Source organism: Drosophila melanogaster, chromosome 3L (genome assembly GCF_000001215.4).
Source record: "Drosophila melanogaster chromosome 3L".
NCBI classification, from domain to species: Eukaryota; Metazoa; Arthropoda; class Insecta; order Diptera; family Drosophilidae; genus Drosophila; species Drosophila melanogaster.
Genome location: NT_037436.4, coordinates 21,922,164 through 21,941,961, shown reverse-complemented (window position 1 = coordinate 21,941,961; position 19,798 = coordinate 21,922,164). Strand labels below are relative to the sequence as shown.

Below are 19,798 nucleotides of genomic sequence, written 5' to 3'. Positions count from 1 at the left end.
ACACAACTGCTTTGATATGTGTTAAAGAGCATATTTTTATTATTATTATTCCGAATTCTTTTATCAGATTTAAATATGGGAAACACTTTAATGTATTCAGTATTCAAAAATGCATCGGTATTTTAAGAAGTCCCCGCCACGGCCACACTCCTGGCGCGCAGTGAAATTCGCGCAATAATACGAAATGAAATCATGTCCAGCGCACGCAGCCATGTCAGCATGCAGAACAAGTACGACCGCGTGGTCCTGCTGGTGGACATGGACTGCTTCTTTTGCCAGGTGGAGGAGAAGCAGCATCCGGAATACCGCAACCGCCCGCTGGCCGTCGTCCAGTACAATCCCTGGCGAGGTGGCGGCATCATAGCAGTGAACTACGCCGCTCGTGCCAAGGGAGTCACTCGCCACATGCGCGGCGACGAGGCGAAGGACCTGTGTCCGGAGATCGTGCTCTGCCAGGTGCCGAATATCCGGGAGAAGGCCGATACTAGCAAGTACCGCGATGCCGGCAAGGAGGTGGCCAACGTGCTGCAGCGATTTACGCAGCTCCTGGAGCGCGCTTCCGTGGATGAGGCGTACTTGGACATAACGGAGACCGTTAACCATCGCATGCAGCAGATGCAGAGTGTAAGCTCTGGCACATAATTTTAAAGCGTTTTATTATTATTTTCCTCGTTGCAGGGAGCCTTTGCATTGCAACCGCAGGAACTGGTGAACACCTTTGCTGTGGGCTATCCCAGCATTGGCGACTACGTCAACAAGATAACAAATCGCTTCGCCAATCCCTACATGGACGACGAACGCTACCAGATGTCCTACGACCAAAACGACCTTCCCGCCGTCCGACAAAGCGACATTCGGCTTCTTATTGGAGCCTCTGTGGCAGGTGAAGTCCGCGCGGCTGTAAAAAAAGAGACAGGCTACGAGTGCTCGGCTGGCATAGCGCACAATAAGATCCTGGCCAAGTTGGCAGCTGGAATGAACAAGCCCAACAAGCAGACTATTTTGCCGTTGACGGAGACCGCCAGCCTCTTCGACTCCTTGCCTGTTGGCAAGATCAAGGGGCTGGGTGGCAAATTCGGTGAGGTGGTGTGTGAGACATTAGGCATAAAGTTCATGGGCCAGGTGGTCAAGTTTTCGGAGGTAGATCTGCAGCGCAAGTTTGACGAGAAGAATGGGTGGGTCCCTTAAGAGGAGTAGACCACGTTCAAAGTAACTTATTTCCTCTTATTCCAGAACCTGGCTATTTAACATCTCTCGCGGCATAGACCTGGAAGCCGTGACTCCCCGCTTCTATTCGAAAAGCATTGGCTGCTGTAAAAAGTTTCCGGGTCGAAATAACATTACGGGGTTGAAAACCCTTCAACATTGGCTTGGTGAGCTTTCCTCCGAGATCAACGACCGCCTTGAGAAGGACTTCATCGAGAACAATCGCAGGGCCAAACATATGGTGGTGCAATATGTGCAGGACATTGACGGCGAGGAGGTGGCCAGCTCCCGCTCGACTGCTCTCAGAGATTACGACCAGGAGTCCATCGTAAGGCTTTCTCTAGACCTAATCAAGGCAAACACTAAAACGTTTCTGCGTCCTGGTAGCGAGTCTGCTTTAAACAATGCTATCAAGTTCCTTGGCATTAGTGTTGGCAAGTTCGAAACCGTCTCTAGTGGGCAAAACAAGCTGCAGGAGATGTTTGCTAACCAGGCTGCCAAGAAACGAAGGGTAAGTGGAGATGAGCCAGGGCAACTGCCTAAAGTTGAAATGGAGAAAAAGCAGAAGCAAACGGACGAATTTAAGATGAAGAGCTTCTTTGCAAACTATTTGCAAGGAGCTAAAAAAGAGGATGCGAAAGCAGACGGCATTTCTGCGAATCCCTTGGCTGCTGCAGCAGGTGCTCCAAACAAGAATTTCGTAGAGGAATACAAACATAAGCTTCATGCGGCCGTAAGGACTGAAGGAACTGTTCTCACATCAACACCAGCGGAGTTCAAGGAAAGCTTTTTTTCACAGTACCTAAAACAACAAAAAAAGACAGGACAGCAAGGGTCGGTTACATCGAGGGAGGACTCCTTAGATGTGCAGGAGCTGGCCGAGGAATTGGACGCCATTGAGGCTGACAATTCGAAAGATTTTGAAGAAGACACTGAAGAGGAGACGGAGTTAACTAGTGATACCCACATGTCTAAGCCTGAAGGACAGTCATCCGATGCCGGACAAGAACAGGATCCAAACACCTTGAATGATTCAACAGGGAATGACTTATACGTTGAAACTGGTATTGTGCCTCCCACGCTTACTGAAGACGAATTGAAGCCTTCAACATCAAAAAGAAAGTTCGATGAGATCGAAAGTTCTGTAAGTAATTACAAGGAGTGTTACGTAGAGTTTGCAGTACCCAACCTTCGCACCGATATCTTGCCTACTATCAAATGCGATCAGTGCGGAGCAAACATTCCCGACGAAGTTAAGTCCCTACAAACACATAGAGACCATCACTTCGCCCAGGAACTAAGCCGAACGCTAAGAAGCACCGAGCGGGAAGAGAGGACGCAGAGCCGACAGAAGATATCTCTTAAGCCGACGCCACCCAAAAAGAGCAAGAAGACGGCTGGTTCTGGTAGCAGTTCCTACAGTACGGCACCACCGAGTAACAGCATAACCAAGTTCTTCCGCGCCAAACCAACTCAGGAGCAAGCGCCCAGTGATCCACAGATGAATCAGTGCCCCGAGTGTAAGGCTTTCATCAAGTGTGTAGACATGCCGGAACACTTAGACTACCACGTAGCCAGAAACCTTCAACGTGAACTAAACCAGCAGGATCTGCGAACTCGAACCGCAGCTCTGAATAAAGAAAAAATATCTCCAGTTCAGCCAAAGAAACAATCTCAGAAGAAACTGAACTCAACCATTTCTGCATCTTCAAGCGGAACAAAGACAATTGCCCAGTTTTTCAGCCAAAGCAATTAGAGAAACCCTTACACCGCTCCAAGTATTTGAACCTGTATAAGTACCTACGAATGGACCACAGACAAATTTACTTCACTTTAAGATTAAAACATTTTCACATTCAATTCCAAATTAAAAAACAATAATAATTTTTTGCTAGCACATATCCTAGTTATTAAAATCTCAATCTGGCTCTGGACAGCAAATTGATTAGGATTGTTTATTTCTTTTTTTTACTGCTGTTTATTATTTTTTTTTTCAAATCGAGTAATGAAACTCTTAGATTTAATTTTTTTTGTTTTATTTTTCCAATTTTAGGCTTAAGTATTAATGTTGATCATTACCATTACCATCCATCCGTTAATTAATAAAACACAACGCTCTGTCAATGCTAAATATTTTATATGTATAGTATGGTTTGTTCTTAGCGTTATAACACATTTGAAGAGAAATGTATTTGTCTTTGTATTTGCAGGCTGCCTTAAAATAAGATTACGTTAGAACTACTGCGCTTGAGTGGCCGTGACGACTAGATCAAGATCCTTGCTCTTCGATTGCTTCTTGACGCCTATGGCGTCCGCTTCCTGCACTGTTGTAGGTAAAACTACGTTGGTGGTCTCTGGAAAGAACAGCGTGAGCAGGCCGCTCACGATGGCGGCGCCGGCGAAGAGCATGGCAGGAGCATTGGCATAATACTTGGCCTGTGGAGAAAGGGAAAGGAAGCACTTAGATATAACAGGAGATCCTTGTAGCTTTGAGCACCCACCAGAAGAGGCGTCTGCGGGGCCAGCATGGAACCAAACCTGCCCATCATGGAGCAGAAGCTAAGCAGACTGTTTCTCAGATTCGTGGGATAGATCTCTGAGGCGAAGAAATAGAGCACCTGGAAGCTGGCAGTGATGGTCAGTTTGCCAACAAGAAATAGCACCAATTGAAGCACTGGCTGATCCGCGCCGGTGAATATCGTTCCGATGCAGCAAAGACCGCTGGCTAGCATCAGCCCGCAGAGGGAGTACCGCCGGCCGAAACGGTCCATGATGAGCAGGGGCATGAAGAAGCCTGGAATCTCAACCAGGGCGATGTAAGCGAAGTTATTGTACTTGTCTCCATCCAACAGCACAACATTAAGGCTCAATCCGTAGTAGACCAGCACGTGGACAATCCAGCAGAGGGAGCAGTTAGCAATGCGCCACTTGAAGTTCTTGAAAGCCTCTCGTATGGGGAAACGGCTTTCCGACGACTGCTGCAACTTGTCCCGATTGGCCAGCACAAGCTTGTCCAGCACGCTCTCCGGCAGCTCGCGCTTGTTCACATGGGCGGCTCGCCGAAGGATATTCTTGGCCCGCTCCTCCTTGCCCTGACTAAGCAGCCAGCGCACACTCTCCGGCAGGATCCAAAAGTAGGCCAGCAAGATCAGCGAGGGCCCGTACGTGATGCGCAGTAGGATCCGCCAATCGTGGAACGCCTTGGCGGACATCGCGAGCAGCACCTCACCCACCGCGTAAAAGACCGTAATCACACTGCACGCCAGCACGCGTCGCTTGGGTCCCACTAGCTCGATCCCGATCACGAAACAGGTGGAGTACAACGTACTGCTGGTCATGTTGTCCAGGAACTCGAACACAAGGAACCAACCGTAGCTGGGCGAGAAGGAGCGAATTACGCCAAGCACGGCTCCCAATATTCCGCCGAGAGCGATTGAGAAACTCCGTCCATATCTGTTTAAAATGATGTGTGATGATCAAGGAGCATAAGGTTAAGGTGTGGTGTACCCTTACCGATCCGCCACAAAGCCCCCGATGGGAATGCCGAAGAATTGTCCCAAGTTGTTTATGGTTCCCACCATAGATAGCTTCCATTCATCATCGCAGAAAATGCCAAACTGCAATGGAACTGTATTTCAAATCTTTTGTCGCTCACACGTACTTTGAATTGAGAATAGTTGAATTCGCTCATTTTGAAAATTCACGTTCTTAGCAATGGCGTACACGAAATATTTATTAAGCTACGAGAGGTATTTCGAAGTTGGAGGTCTGAGCTCAAAATTATGTTCTGAAATACTGTACAAAATTCCTTTTTTTCCTAGTTCTTTGAATGCTCTTACCGTAACTGATTTATGCCGAGCATAGATCAACCTTGTGAAAAATTAATGGAAATTGGATTCAGTCAAAGTTATCAGTCCCACTGAATATTTACCTAAATTGTAACCCAATTTGACTAGGAACATCTTAATCTCAATTTGTGTTTTCATGTTGCAATTGCTGTGCCCCAAGCCTGGCATCTGTGGCACTTATCTGCCAGTCACTGTTCTCCCATCTACGTGTCCAATTGTCTGATAAAGAATGTTTTAGCAAGAAAGCTTAGGCTACAGATTCCGACATTATCATAGGGCACATAATAAACTGTCCAAAGACTAGGGTAACAGATGTGACCGCGAAAACTAAATTTGTTTACCCTATGGGTGGTAAAATTCCTCGATTATGCCTAAATTGCTGGCTAAATACTATGAATTCTGTTTACCTTTGGACCTTCACACTGGTCTTTCTGTTGATTCAGCTGGCATACTGGGCGTATGCGTTATACTCACTACTAAATATCGCATTATAAATACGTTAAGTTTTACGACCATTTACTGCATTCCACTCTTCACTTTCTCAATCCATTTCAGGCCCCGGCTGAGTGCCCACTATTTGATTACGATTGTCAACTACTCAATGTCTATTATCAGTGAAGTATTTACCGCTTAATTTAGTCATTGAACCCGTGTGAATGGACAGGTTTAGTAATCCTAGACTTGTTCGCTTCAATTAAACCTGCCACAAAAATAACTACATAAATAAAGAGATAACGCTATAATTGAGTTCCTCCTGCACTGTCAGACCAACGACATTGGAATAATTCTAGTGTCTTTGGTCTGACCCCTTCTATTCAATCGTAAAATTTTTTTAAATATTGATAAAGGTTAACAAGAAAACTAATAAAATATATAAAAGTGTGGACAGTTTTGTGCGATTTGTGGGCGTTAGAACGGGCATTCTTTTGAAACAAAATTGCGATGCTCGCTTAACATTTCTAACTTTTATAGTTTCCGTAATTTTGACGTTCATACGGACAGACGGACGCACAGGGTCGGAATTACTTCCTTCTGCAAGTCTAGTATACCCGTTAGGTGTAGAGTATAAGCTACATAGATTATTAAAAAGCTAATTAAAAAAGACTCAAAACGCGTAACGGCATAATGTGCTAACATTTTGGAAGAATGAGGAATCTAGTATGTGAGCCCACGTTTTATAAACAAGCACGTTTTTTATAGCACACGGAGTTATAGCACAATCAATGATATTTTTGGGATTTCAATCTGATAGTTCAAAGATAAGAGTGGGTTTGTTGCGATGAAACTCTTTTACGAGTGTGTAGCGGGGTTAATCGGATGACTTATTGACAAAGTCCAACGTCTAGCATGCAGTTTTCGTAGCCCCCGATAATAGCACCCCCCTGGGGAGCTTTGACACTCACGTCATTGGAAATGGTAACTTCATCGTCGCGAAAAACGAACTCGTTGTGGGCGCAGGCCTCCTTGTTTTTTGTGAAGTGGTCGGCCGAGCAAATGTCCACAGAATGGTTCCACTGGGGCAGCTCCGAGTTGGTGTACCGATTACAGGAGTCCAGATCCTTGCCGTTCTTGGGGATACTCCAATTGGTGTGTGGCTCGTAGTAGTTGCTTCCAGGCAAATCGCACTCTTCCACGCTACATCTGTTGGTGAAGAGGAGCTCCGTCATTTCGAGTCGCACAATTCAGGCACCAAGGACCCATTCATACCATTAAATGGCCATTAACTTAACCTGTGCGTCACTGTGGCAGCGGTAAACACGTATGTGACCGAGAACATGGCGTGGAACATCATCGGCAGGCAGATTAGGAGGAATATGATCAGCTGGAAGCGTCCGAACTGCCCCAGGTGCTTCAGGATGGCGTCCAGAGTGACGTCTTCCGAGTCCTTCGCTGGTGGCGCCACCTCCACCGCCGGGTCTGCGGGTGGCGCTTCGCTGGCTGCCATTTCCCAATCCCTGCCTTTGTTAATACGGGGGCACAATTAAAGCACACGTTTTCGCTTTATTTATGCACTAGCGCTGCGTTATTTCCATTCACAGAAAATACGTATATATATTTATTTTTACCCTCGCGCCGAGCACTTTGCGATGTGTAGGGCACCGAACCGCGTCTCGGAGTGCGACTGGCCTGCTGAGATCTCCGGTTCCGCTATGCGAGCAATCAACGAGCGGTCGCGATCGCAGTCCGTCGGCAAATGGGACAGATCGCATACCGACCAACTGTTGATGGGTATGGGCGCCTTGATAAGATTGCCGGTTTCATGGGGTTCCTAGTTTGGGTAGGCTCGTCTGGAGATTATGTCGCGGTGTGTCGGTCCGGGATTGGCTGTGGTTAAGGTGGATCGCGGGAGTAGGGTGATAGTAGCCAAAGTCCAAGAGACAGATGTCTTGGTCTGAACAGCATGAGAAAATTAAATAGTATTTCGTAGCATATCGTCCTGATGGATGAGTAACTTACGCGTGCGGACTGCTTCGTCACGTAACTGAAGCATTCTTAATAGTAAGCTAACTGAATTAGTAGCGCCATGGAAAATCAACTAGGCAGATCTAGCCAAGAGAATGGAAAATTTCCGCTGTATACATACATCTCCTTTATTAACATCAAGTTAATTTACTAAGTTAATTTTGTAATTAACATCAGTTCCTGTACCATTACATGGATCCTCAATGTTGAACATTTTCAACTATTTTAAGCACTTTTAGAAGTCACGTTCCGCAAACGTGATACTTCCATAATTTATATATCATTTCATTTTCCGATTTGGCCAGCAGCCAACCCATTTGGGGAACGCACTTGATCAGAACATATATAGAAATCTGTTTAAAAATATATATGTTTTAAGGCATATTTATTCTATGTCTACTTCACTCATGTTCATGACCAGGGCTAAATAATTTTATTTTAATGCAGCGATAACCATTTTGTACCCTACTAAGAGGTATTCAAACAATTCCAAAGCTTTATACTCTCCCGGTTTTTATCCTATTTAAAACAATTTGCGATGGTAGCAATCTGTATTTTTGAGATTAGCAAGGTAATTTTTTTCGCATTGAAAGGTTGCCTAATGAGCTCTCTAAAAGCATTCTGTTTCAATAAAATGGACAACCAAATAGTTATGCCTATATCTTGTTTGTAGCCCATCCATTCAATTCCAATTCATGGTTTGACCGACTTCGGCAACTTCGACATATTGGCTAGTATCACGAAGAACTAGTTTTGCCGAGAGCAATACGCTTTACCGATGTAATCCGAGTTTGGGACTTCACATTTTCCGATGATGTTACCCTTCCAAAGGTAATTACTTGTAGTTATGTATTATTATATGCGAGTTGGGAGTTGGGAGTTAATGGTACGACACTTATAATGAACACGACAAAAAAGAGAACAACGAATGAAAATGGAGCGGAAACAATTCAATTACCACGCTTCGGAACAAAACTAGTCTCTAGAATCCATCAAAATGGGATTTCACTGTACTCCGTACTTCTACCTGAACGTCTAGAATTATTAGTTATTCAAAAGTACTTGGAACTGGAAAGCGGGAAGTAATAGCGGGGTTTTCATAGACGTGCTTGAGTAGTAGAATCGTAACTCTAAGCTGTCAAACTAAAATAAATTTTTAGTGTACGTAATTAAATCTGCTGTGACGTGAAGTTGTATGTTGAGTTGTATTATATATCTTTTTTAATTTTTCTCGAAGACACATTCGTTTCTGCCCATTCCAATGCACATGTCAGGTTTGTTTTGTATGTTTTCATGAACGAAGCTTCGTGGCCTTTTTGGCGACCGGTGCTGCTCTTGGTTGACCCCGTGCCATTCAACGTTTCCATCGATGAAATCAAAACAATCGCACCTCACATCGTATAGGTATTATCTGTTTAATTCTTATAGATATCATACGCTTTTGAAAGCCTTCGCAGTGTGAATTTAGAGTGTTTTATTAATTCAAAAGGCGTAGCTGACAAGGTTAATATACTTATGAGACAACAAAAAACGGTATTGTCGGTTTCCCGACTATGAAGTACCCATTACGCTTTCTTCTACACGATACACTCTTTTCCGCGAATCTAGTATTGCCTTTTAACGTCCGAGTAGCGCGTATAAATAGCCGACCAGCTTTGCAACCCACAAAACAGTACAACAGTAAAACAGTAAAACAACATATCTGTTTTTTTTTTTTTGAATATATCTAAACACATACCTTTATTTAATGAATTCAAAAATTGTGTTAAATTCTTTTTTTGTTTCTGTTTTTTATATCTTGCTCTTTCTTTCTTTCTTAGACAAGTGGTACATTTTTATGTTCAATTTTTCTGCAATACTGCACGATTTTTACACAGATACTCTGTAAGAATGTATCTAGCTTAACGTTCTTATGTTTATGCCTGTGTGTCTTGCTTTCTATTAATTATGTTACTTTGTAAGACTTTATTTGTTTTCGAAGTAAAAATTTGACTCAAAAACATTTATTCAAAGAACGCAACACATTTACGTAGCTTTTAAAAATCGATCTTGATTTCCTACAATTTCTTTTGGTTGGGTAAACTTGCAGTAATGTTTGTTTTCGATATGATGTTTTTTTTTATTTGCTTATATGGATTGTTTTATCAACGAAAATATTCTTCAGCGATATATGCCATGTATATAGATATATATATAGATATATATATATTATAGATATATATATATATAGATATATATATATTTATATATATAGGTGTGTATATGAGTTGTGAGTAAATGCGTAAGCATCGTTAATAATAATCATAATCAGTTAATCAGTTTAAATAATTCCACTTAGTAGCTTCGTTTAGCTCTATAAATTCAATTATAATGCACTTAACTTTGCGTGTGACTATGTGTTCGAGTCTGTCGTATTGCACATCTGTGTGTCTTATGCTTTTTCTAGGGTATCCAAGTGTCGCAGTAATCAGAGAAGGCAGTCCCAGAGTGGTGCTCTCCAGCTCGTTCGTCCTGTACCGTTACACTCTAATGGCGATGCCTGCGTATGCGTGAGTGGTAGATGTGGTGTCGATGTGTGAGTATGTGTGTATGCGTGTATGTGTGTTTGTGAGACCGTGTCCTCATTGGGTTCGTTTGCACTCTTTGTGGGGTCGCACGTACTTACACATTGAGTTTGTTCTTGGTATATATGTAAATACTTTTAAATATAATTTATAGAATTGTAAATATGTTGTAAATAATGTTTGCTTTTCGAGTTTTGTTTCACATTACTTTGCTTTGTTTATTTTAACTTGCTATTCCGCTCGCTTTTCTCTTGTACATTTCGCCATTATTTAAGAATTTTATACTGTGATTAAGTTCTGTGTGTTCGGGCCTGTGTATAGCTTTGTGAAGAGCATCGTCTATAGGGCTGTCTGGGTCTGAAATCAAACCAATCCGCCACTGATCGTGGGGTTTCGATTCTGATCGAATCTGCCCCAGGTCCCTTTCGATATAGCCGTGTAGCCGTGTGTCATAGGGTTCAGTTGCGTGTTGTTCGGGTTGGCTTATTCTCTTTAGAGTCATAATACACATTTAAGAATTATTTATATATTATTGTTGTACACAGATAAACAATATTCATTTCACTTATGGCTTAATTTTATTCTATGACTGAGATAGCCGCTCTAACATTGCATCGGTTCTCCTTACTGGCTTGTGTATGTATGTTCCATAGTTTTGTTTTGAGTGTACTGTAACGCAAGAGTTTCTGTTTTCAAGTGTACTCTGGAACCTATGGGTGCAAAGTGGAGTGGTGTATCTAAACGTAAGTATGTTGGTTAGCCTCTACACTACACTACACACTTTGCTTCAGATCGAAAACTATGCGGTGCTGGTGCTACGTGCGGGTTTGCTTTTGCCTTACGTTAGTCCGACGGTCCTGGTCGGTCCTTTTTAGGTCCGCGGTGTCTGTGATTTGAAAGTCTCCCAAAAATTGGTGGTTCTGAAACCAACTGTTCGTTTGCATTTACTTCTTTTTTTTACTGTGGAGTATCTTAAATAACGTTGAAATGAAAACAATTACGCAAAAATTTGCACTAAAAATTGGCACTAACTTTTGGTTTTGTTCTTTAACCCTTCTCCTTTTTTTTACTTTGCTTTAACCACAATAACAACGCAAGTAGCTTAATTCATTTGTGAGTATTGCTCAAATATATATTCATCCAAAACACTCTCCAGGCATTTTCAACTGGGTTCATAGCCATAATTATTCCCCGTTATGACTTTTGTCCTTTTTTTATTATTGAAGCTCTAGTTATATGATTGCCTTGCAGTTTTCTTCAACTTGTAAATATGTCTAGTTAGTTTTAGCTTTGTTTACTTTTAATTTACCCATTTCCTCGGTAATTTACTTAAGGTGCGACTGTGTTGCCTTTTGCCCCTTCATCTTGAGTCTGGAGAAGAGCAACAAAAGCTCAGGGTTAACCGAAGTGCAACGCAAGTCTGAACGCCTCAAAGTTTCGCCTAAAAGTATGCAACGAAACCAATGGGGAATGAACTGCCGTCCAACTTAGCTTTGGTTCATCTGGGATCTTTGGCACCTTCTAGCAATAAAACTGCGAGTACAGCCAGATTGAATGTTATTTAAGTGGAAATGATTACGCACATCTATATGAATTAGTATTCGTTTGGTTTTGGTTTGGTTTTTGTTAAATAAGCTCCTTTAAGTGCTTTGCATTGAGCAAATGTGAACATTTAAATACTTTTGTGAGTAGCTTTCTGTTTCTGTCGACTGTGAATCCATTGAAATTCGTATAATTCCTCTGTGTTGTTCCCCGAAAAAAGCAAAGAATTACATTTACTTTGCGTTCTCGTTTGTGGCTGCTGTTGCGCTTTTGGCCAGTTCAAGTTGGTGTCTATTCGTCGTCTACCTCATTGTTTTGGCACAAATTGTGTGAATCTCCTCTACGTTTTTGACGTGCTAGATTTACGTAACTTCTACAAACTCCGGGGCTTAATTAAGGGGTTGCCTAGGCTTGTTTGTTGTTATTTTTTTACAATTTAATCTTATATTTAAAATATAAGTTGATCCCAATTGTTCAGTTTTATCAATTTTATGCTGCTTATTCATTCTTTTCGTCTTCTCCAAAGGTGAGAGTAAGAGAGAGTACGACGTGGCGGCAAATAGTTTGCCCCCCTTAATAATCCACATGCTGATTAACAAGGGAATGCAGTGACCTTCTTGGTTTTCGGTTCCCATTTTTGGATTGAGAGATCTTTAACCTTCTAGTTACACATATACAAACACACACATATATATAAACATATGCTTATTTCTTTGAAAACCCCCACTGATGTTGAAGTGTTTCTATCCGATTCCAATACCGAATACCCAATACCCAGTAATCAGAGATACCGGCAAATACCTATGGATATTGTCTGAAGAAGCTACGGGCCCCTGTCTATGTGTATGCATACATGTGATGTGTCAGTGGTTAAGTTGTGACTCTACGTACATAGGGCTATAAGATATTATGAACGATATTTGCTTATGCTTTGATTCATTTTGTTATGCTGAGAAACCTTAGATGTTTCGTATATTTCTAGTGGCAAATGGCCGTAGCGCTCTATGCTTGCCTAGGTGTTCTATTAATTCTTCAATTGCTTTGATGAATTGGAATACACGTAGTTATATTTCCCCATCTGTCTTTGTGTATGCGGCTCATACGCGATAAAGTGGCAACTAAAATGGATACTCGTATGTAAGTAACAGAATCGAATAACAGGTTTGGTAGCATTCTTCTGCGGGAATTATTGTTAGGGCAGGCCCTAATACACTCCCCCGTTCCTTGCGTTCCAGCTTTCTCTTTCAGATCCTATCGGAGTTCCTTAACAATTCTAATACCGATATTTAGTTAGTTAAATACACGTATATTTGTTCATTACTTAGACCCGATCTCCCATTTCTCTCTCCATAAGTTTGCGCCTAAATTAACACTTCGCTCGTATAATTTCTTGTCTTTTTTCTGGATATTAAATAAGAATATCTAAAATACCTTAATGTTAAGTTTCATTTTTGCTTTATATTTGTATATAAATATGTTTTTGGATTGGTTTTCCTTTATACTGCTTTTCATACTCCTAGACTCTTTTCCTACAGTTGTGTTTCCATTAACAATGACCTTGCATCCATCCAACGATCCATCATTCATTCGACCGACCGATCGATCAAGTGCCTTAAATGCTTTTACGTTTGTTGCTTATTGTGTAGAGTTCTTCGACATGTATTGTAAAAATGTGAGCAAATACATTCAAGTGATTTGTAATTACACTGAGAGAAACATTAATATGTGTGTTTTTGCTGTATACGTTTAATATTATGTTCTTGTTTGCTTGTGTCCTGGGTAATCATTTGTTCGGGCTAGCTGTCAATATTCTCCTGGGCCTCAGTGTCCTAATAGTATCCACTACGTGCACTTGAAGTTTTAGTTCGCTTCTCGACCGAATCCAAGTAGAACTCGGACTCAAATTCGCATTCGGATTGATGTGTAACGGGCAACTGCGCACAGACTCGGATAGCTTTGAGCAATTGTGGGTCACCATGTGTCGCTAAAAGGGATAAGTTTTTATGTCGAAAAGTAACAAGTTTTTTTTGTTTTGACTTTGCATGTCGCACGATATCGGCGGGCTCTCCCAATTGATCTGACCCGATCTGATCCGATCGATCAAGGATGAGCTAGAGCTCCTGGGAAGTACCGAGAAGAGTGGGAGAAAGGAGTGGAAAACTCACATGCCATCCAGTTGAGTACTGAGTTCGCTGAGGGGGGGCAGGCAAGGCAGGCTAGAAGAAATTTGCTTGGTTGGTTTTTAAGGCACCATTAAAATTGCTTTTCTTACACGTATTTTTCCTTTGCAAATGTACAAGTTATCAACAAAATGTCGTTAATAATTACATTAATTACACGCATATTTAGTAAAAATTGTTTGTGAAATCTTTTGAGCTACTCCTCTTATACACACATACACATAAATTAATTATCCCTTTCATTAAGTTTATTTTACAAATAGTCCCAGTTAGCCACTGTTGACCCGTCTATCTCCGTAGCCGCCCTCACCTTTTTTTTAGTGTTTTTGTTTGTTGTTTTTTTTCTGTGTAACTTGCGCAAAAAATTTACTAAATATTTCAAATACATTTAAATACAAGTGTACATAATAAGTATATATTTAATTTATGTATATTTATATATATATATATATATATCATTTATTCATATATAGATATACGGTTTCTTGACTGATTTATCATTTCTGTTTCTCAATATTCTCATCCTTTTTTTCTTTCGGTTCACCTTTAGCTGGGAACCGAAGTTCTTGATTTCAAAATGATTGCTTCAAATTGTTTGTCGTCAGCGAAATATATTTGTCACTAAAATCACGAAATAGTTTCGCCATACTCGTATGAATATCATTTATCCACCGCCTGCCTGGTACTTGATCCTCAAATAGTTCATCGTTTTTTCAAGAAGAGGAGCTAGGGCTAGCTTTGGGCTAGGCTCGTCCTATTGTTTAAATTGGTTTATATGCTCATTTATTTATACTTTTACACTTTACGCTATTAACAATTTCCTGTAATCAAGTTTTGTTGTTCATAAGTTTGTCTTTCATGTGTGAGCGGAAGATGTAAAATGGTGAATGACTGGTGAAACTTAAGTTCAATTTCGAGTGTTGACAGGAGAAGTTGTTTAAGGGAAAACACTTTTCAGTGGTTTTTTAGTCAATTCCTCACGTCAAAACAAATACCGTGGAAAAATTTTGAAAATTTATAAATCATATACATCTTTAAAGATTCATTCATTGCGTTCTCTGGGATATGTTTGCCTATATATGTATGCATTGTTCGGTTTTATAATGTGTGCCTTTTGTATTTTGTGTTGGTTAATATAATAAGTTGTGGTTAGATTGGTTTTCGTTTGCAGTGGATATGTTTTTTGTTATCTTATATGCTTTGATAATTCCTCTTACTAAATAATTAATATGTATAATAAAATTTGACACACATTGCCATTCGCAAACTGATTCTATCGCTTTCACCTTCGGCTTTCAAAACCGTTTAGCTCATATACAGAGGCTTTATTGTGAATTAGTGTGTATAAGTAACTAAACGTTTTAGTGTCTTAAAGTAATTACCACTCTTGTGTTTTTGTTGATTTTTTTTTTGGTTTTAACTGCCCAGCCTATAAACTAAATTAGAATAAAATTAAGTTAATTGTAACATTGAAAATCAATTTATTTTTGATATTCTCTTTTGTTGTGGTTCTTTTTTGTTTTGTTTTAAGTTTCGATTTGCGTATAAATTTAACAGCTAATAAATTTAAATTATACTTTAATTGAAGCATAATTGTAATATATTTAATTCCATTCCTCGTTTTTCCACGCTTCAGAAAGTCTTTTTAATCGCCGCAAAAGTGCTTAAAAATATTATTGTAACTCGAATTGTTTTCGCTAATTTGTATGTAAATTTAATGTGGTCACCAATAGCAGGAATTTTCACTAGAAACCAATCAAAAGAAACTACAACGTTTTGATACGAAATTCAATTGTGAATCCCTTTGCTAGTTAGATAGATGTTCGTTTATCACGTTGGTTGCAGCCAACAAATTAAGTCTAATTTTGAATAAATGAGTAATTTGATTAGAATATAGAACGAAGGAGAGAGATATATTAATTAGTCCATAATTGTTTATATGTATGTAGTTTACTTGTAATTAATAAACAGAATCAATTTTGCACATCAGTCTAAACATATTCAAAAATCACAAATACAATTTCGATAACAATTACAATAATAGAAATAATAAAATAAAAAATTATCATATCAATACATCGCCGTGTCTATATATAATATATATGTAAACATATAACAAACTAACAAACGCAAACATCAAGCTAGATGCAATTTGCAGTAAATATTTAAATTTATGTGGTGTCTGTGATCATCTTCTTTCTGTCTGTCTGTCTTTGCTTGCTTGGTTTGTTTGCTGCTTGTCTGTTCAATGTTTCATTCATATCCGTTCTTTTAGTGCTCAAACATTTCACTTCCTCGTGTTTGTCGCTCCTTTTTGGTCATGCTCGTGCACAAGTTTCTGCCTTTTCGTTTGTTTTCTCGTATGTTAATTGTATGTGGTTAATTGATTCTTATACTTTTTATTTTGTCTTCATTTTGACTAATCTTACAATTAATTGCTGTTCTGTTCTTACTTCGGGTGGCCCCACGTTATCCGCTGGGCCCCTTGAAAACGGTCTAACATAAAAGTTCTTGTATTTGTTTGCCCTTGCATTTAAAACTTAATGAAAGTATCATAATTAATAAGAATCAATGAATAAATATAACGTGTATGTATGCTTCTCTTCGAGTCTGTCTGTGAGTGTGTCCGTGGGTATGAGTGTATTCAGTAATGTATTCAATGTGTGATTGCCGACAGTGTCAAATGTATGAGCTAAGTTATCCTTCATTTGCCGCTTCTGTTATATTGCTTATGAATTAACATTTGACGTTCAGGTTACTGCTGCTCCTTCTCCAGCTCCTTCTGCCTCTCATGTTCCTGCTCCTACTCCCGCTCCTGCTCCTGGCACCGGTGTTCTTCTACGGCTTCGGGTTGATGCTGTGGCTGTTGCTTAGCTAGCGGTTGATTGTTGAATTTAGTGAATGGGTGTTTTAACAATTGCACTGGGCGCAATGTAGTGATAACCAGGTATGGGCAGACCAGCAGTCTCCATTGATATTCTGAAAGGATAAAGGAAGAGTTTCATTAAGAGATTGTGATTAGGTGTCCACAAAACGTTCTGCCACACCGGTAACTCCCCTCCCCCGACTAAGAAGATTTTGGGACGCCCATTTTGCATTCGTTTAGTATTCATTTTTCACTTTATTACAAACTCATGTGTCTTCCATCATTTTTTCTTGCATATAAACTGTTTTGCTTTGTTACCGACGCTGTTGCAGTTCCTACTGCTGTTGTTGTTCTATGTGCCTATGTGCCTATTTTCGTTAATACCAAAAGTATTATAATTAATTATACGATTTAATGTTTATACGCTTCTTCTTTACTTTTTAACTACATTGTGTTAATGAGCCATAATAAGTATGTTCGCATATAAGTTTAGTTTATGTATGCACGGGTATGTATGTATGTATGTATGTATGTATGTAGATGTATGTATGGATAGTTAGGAATATAATTTGGTTATAAAATCGTAAGCCCGCTTAGCTTAATGCGATACATAATAATGTGTCATTCTTCTTAGAACTACCGGTAAATATAAAAATAAGAAAATCATATCAAATTTCATTAAAATAGCTACTGTAATTTCGTGTGATTTAGGGTAGAGAAAATCAAATTTCCAAATACTTTTCAACTATATTTTTGACCAATTCAAAAAAAAATTTGGTTACAAATAATAACAAAAATATACAATCGCGTAATAAATACAAAATTGGGGTTTGGAAAATTGGTAAAACCAACAAATAAAATTCCATAAACAATCGAAGACTTAAAGTCTAATACAATATAACGTTCTCTTCAATCCTATGCAAAAATTCTCCTTTCGCGAAACATAAGCCTTAAATATGATTCTTTGACCGCCATTTCTAAGCGTTTTCGTGTGTTTCTCTGTGTGTTCGTTTTTCTATTCAAATAGTTGGTTTTTGTACGCTCATTGCGTGGATTGCGTCAATTAGAGCGAATTGGTCCATAAAGGTCGTTGATCCCCCTCGCTCAGAGCTCAAAACCCATCGTTTCCTCTTTGCTCGGGGGCTCTACGCATTGGAATTTCTATTTGTAAACTTCTTATAGAAGGTTATTTTTTATTTCATCATCTGTCTGCTTCACTTTCTTTGCTGCGGCTTCCTTAGTCGGAAAATGGCTTTTGGGTCTTTATGCTTAATGTTTAAATAATATAATCGTATATATAGGAAAAATACGTTTAGTGCTTACTATCTAAGAGAGTACAATTGATTATAAGTATTGGATCGTGTTTTATGTTACAATGAATGGATTGGGTAAAGATTGTTGGCTGTTGAGGATAAATTTATGCTCGGTACCTGCTCTATATCCGATGTTCGGTATTCGAATCCGATAAACGCGATCTAATCTAATCTAAAGCTTCGAAGAACGATACTAGGGGATGCGCTAAAATTTGGCAAATTCTGTTATGTTCGATACATTTCTATGTACCGGTGTATATAAGTCATACTAGGCATTTATCAAAAGTTTTGGGGTCCAAAATCTATAGCGCCCACTAGGGTCCTTGGTCACTTGGTCAAAATATTTCAATCGGGCCATACACAGATGACCCTGTCCCTACGTATTCAATACACAAAATGGTTTAAGTGCTTGATTTTCGATTCTGATCCATTATTCAAATCTCTAGCTGCCCTATGCGGCTAATCTAAGTGTGACTTCTTATTGTTGTGGTTAGATTGTTTTTCAAAAACGTTGATAAATATTGCGTAGGTTCTGTCTACATATAACTGGGATGATACTGTGCTTTAACTAGATGTAAGAATTGTCTTGAAACTTCGAATACGAATTTGAATACAATATGAATACGTTTGCAAATTGTATGCATACCACATAAGTTTAAAGCGAATTTTATACAATTTTTCTTCTTCAAGAATCTAAAGACTAAAGCTTTCGCAACGCTACCATGAAAACCTATATATCTACGGGACTATATCTCCACTGCTCTCCAGCTAACGCAGCTGCAGCCCTACCCCTAGTACGGATTAAACTTGTTGCGCGGCTTCTCCGCTTCGCCACCGGTCTCCGTCTGGTGCTGCCGGAATCGGGAGGTGGCATAGTGACCCTTTGCCCGATTTACGCCCGTCGTCTGCACAGGCGGTCCGCCCGGATTGGCTCCGGCCCCATTGGTGTTTCCCAGCGTGGTTAGGTTGAGCAGGTCGAGGGCGCTCAGGTTGGACAGAGCGCTTAGGGCTCCCGGTTTGGTCAGCAGCTGAAGGGCCGAGGCCAGAGGACTGGACAGGGCGGCGGCCGCTGCCGGGTTTACTCCGACCGATCCATTTGTGGCCTGGCCGCCATTGGCACTGGCGTATCCGGTGGCGGAGATGGTGCCATTGCTGCCGCCGCCGTTTGCCGCCGGATTTGCGCCATTGGCAACCCCGGCGGCTCCTGCAGCACCGGCTCCCACGACACCAGTGCCGCTGGTGAGGGTCACCGTCGTGATAGCTCCGTTTGTGGCCGAGGTCGGAGCTGCTGCTCCGGTGACTGCCGCCACTCCAGCAGCAGCAGCTCCGGGAGCTGCGGCAGCACCTCCGTTCTGCTGGGACTGGGCCTGCTCCAGGAGATTGGCCTTCTGCAGCTCAACACTGTGGACGAGGTTCGGTTAAGGTAGATAGAAAGAGAGAGAGAGAAAGAAAGGAACAAATTGGGATATTGTTGGTATTTGTTTCGGTTTCTTTTTTGCTTTTTGGCAGGGTATAGGTTTTTTCAAAACATTTGGTTCTTTTTCGATTTTGTGGAATTGAGTTGGTTTCATTTGATCTTCTCTTGATTCTTTTCGTGTTTTGTTATGCAAAAGGTTAAGGAGGTTTTGTGTGGAGGAACGGTTCGGAGTTGACGGAGAGAGATAAAAAAGAAGTGCTTGTTTTAAAGCCATTTTGGGTGGTTTTGGTGGGAGAGCGGCGTTCAAATTTTGGATGGTAGGAGTAGAATACTTTTGATGAGCTGTTCGCTTTTAATGGGGAGGCATAGACCGAAAGAGTGACATTGACTTGGAGGATG

General features: G+C 40.6%; 3 protein-coding genes across 14 annotated transcripts in view, besides 2 other annotated features; 1 reads left to right on the top strand and 2 right to left on the bottom strand.

The window, feature by feature from the left end:
• Window positions 1–149: 149 nt before the first annotated feature.
• On the top strand, window positions 150–3,328 carry PolH (DNA polymerase eta). The gene is made up of 3 exons (NM_141114.3): window positions 150–624; window positions 679–1,175; window positions 1,234–3,328. Exons 1-3 carry the CDS (start codon window positions 193–195, stop codon window positions 2,960–2,962), a joined length of 2,658 nt encoding a protein of 885 aa, NP_649371.2. The 5' UTR covers window positions 150–192; the 3' UTR covers window positions 2,963–3,328.
• On the bottom strand, window positions 3,326–7,258 carry SLC22A (SLC22A family member). The gene is made up of 5 exons (NM_141113.3): window positions 6,785–7,258; window positions 6,458–6,695; window positions 4,720–4,823; window positions 3,708–4,659; window positions 3,326–3,642 (listed from the first exon to the last, which is right to left on the bottom strand). Exons 1-5 carry the CDS (start codon window positions 6,997–6,999, stop codon window positions 3,445–3,447), a joined length of 1,707 nt encoding a protein of 568 aa, NP_649370.1. The 5' UTR covers window positions 7,000–7,258; the 3' UTR covers window positions 3,326–3,444.
• Window positions 5,823–5,860: a mobile genetic element.
• Window positions 5,930–6,061: a mobile genetic element.
• A 2,001-nt stretch (window positions 7,259–9,259) lies between the features above and the next one.
• The window catches only part of mub (mushroom-body expressed), an 87,915-nt gene continuing 77,376 nt past the window's right edge, over window positions 9,260–19,798 (bottom strand). For 4 of the 12 annotated variants that reach the window (NM_001259944.2, NM_001259946.2, NM_001170022.3 and 1 more), the window contains one exon: window positions 17,848–19,383. In NM_001259944.2, coding sequence (NP_001246873.1) covers window positions 18,774–19,383 — 610 coding nt within the window. In that variant the 3' untranslated portion in view covers window positions 17,848–18,773. Of the gene's footprint in view, window positions 19,384–19,798 lie in introns of all 12 variants that reach the window. The other 8 variants (NM_001275268.1, NM_001316446.1, NM_206423.5 and 5 more) reach the window with 4 other exon arrangements.